This window comes from Guillardia theta (genome assembly GCF_000315625.1).
Source record: "Guillardia theta CCMP2712 unplaced genomic scaffold GUITHscaffold_13, whole genome shotgun sequence".
Classification (NCBI taxonomy): Eukaryota; class Cryptophyceae; order Pyrenomonadales; family Geminigeraceae; genus Guillardia; species Guillardia theta.
The window spans coordinates 1,061,468-1,062,263 of record NW_005434661.1 but is presented as its reverse complement, the minus strand read 5'-3'; the positions used below and the strand labels follow the sequence as shown (position 1 = coordinate 1,062,263).

General features: G+C 57.3%; 1 protein-coding gene across 1 annotated transcript in view; it reads right to left on the bottom strand.

The window, feature by feature from the left end:
* Window positions 1-796, bottom strand: part of GUITHDRAFT_103615 (hypothetical protein) — a gene marked incomplete at both ends in the record, with an annotated part of 1,732 nt that continues 936 nt past the window's right edge. Inside the window, one exon of the mRNA XM_005837950.1 lies at window positions 1-777. Within this exon, the coding sequence (XP_005838007.1) occupies window positions 1-777 (777 nt within the window). The remainder of the gene's footprint in view (window positions 778-796) is intronic.

Genomic DNA, 796 nt, shown 5'->3' with positions numbered 1-796 from the left:
CGGAGAGTAGAACGTGTCGTGGAGGTTGCCAACGGCCTTGTCCAGGACCAGCTTGATCGGCTCGCTCGTCCCCGCCTCGTTCAAAGAAGCTGCATCTTCGATGACTGCTGACAGCTCGCTGACGAGCTGCATGTCCTCTTGGCTTGACGGAGATGCTGCCTCCATTGTGATCCTCTCCAGGTCTGTAAACTCCAGCCACTCTCCCTCGCTCTCCTCCTGTCGCTGCGCTGCGTCGCTGGTGCCCCGCTGACCAGCCGCCTCAGAGTCAGGCTCCTTGTCGAAGCCGACTGCTTCGAGCTTGGTTGCTGCGCCTTCGAGATAGAAGGGCAGCTCCTTCATCACGCGTCGAGCATCCTCCGTGGAGCCGAGGAGGATGCATAGCTTGGACCCGTTCCAGGACTTGGTGTTCAAATCCTCCTCCATGTCGATGCCTTCAACGTTGATCTCGAGCCTGTTAGCGATCTCCAACAAGACTCTCTTGACTCTTGCGATAGACGTGTTGCCGCCGTTGCACAGCCCCTCCATCTCCTTCCTCGTGAAGCGACCAGATGCCGCCGTCGACTTGATGATGATCTTGATTTCCTTGCCGTCCTTGCCGCCTGCCTTCTTCTGCATCCTTGATGCCTTCTTCAACTTATTTCTGGACACAAAGCGATCAGCTGTCAACTCGACTGCGAGCGCGTCTCTGATCTTCGGGTCCTCGCTGAACAGAGTCAGGTGTACTCCCTCCATCGCTTCGCTCTCTCGGGAAAGCTCGAAATGCTGTATCATTCGCCTCTGGGCAGCTCGAGGAGAC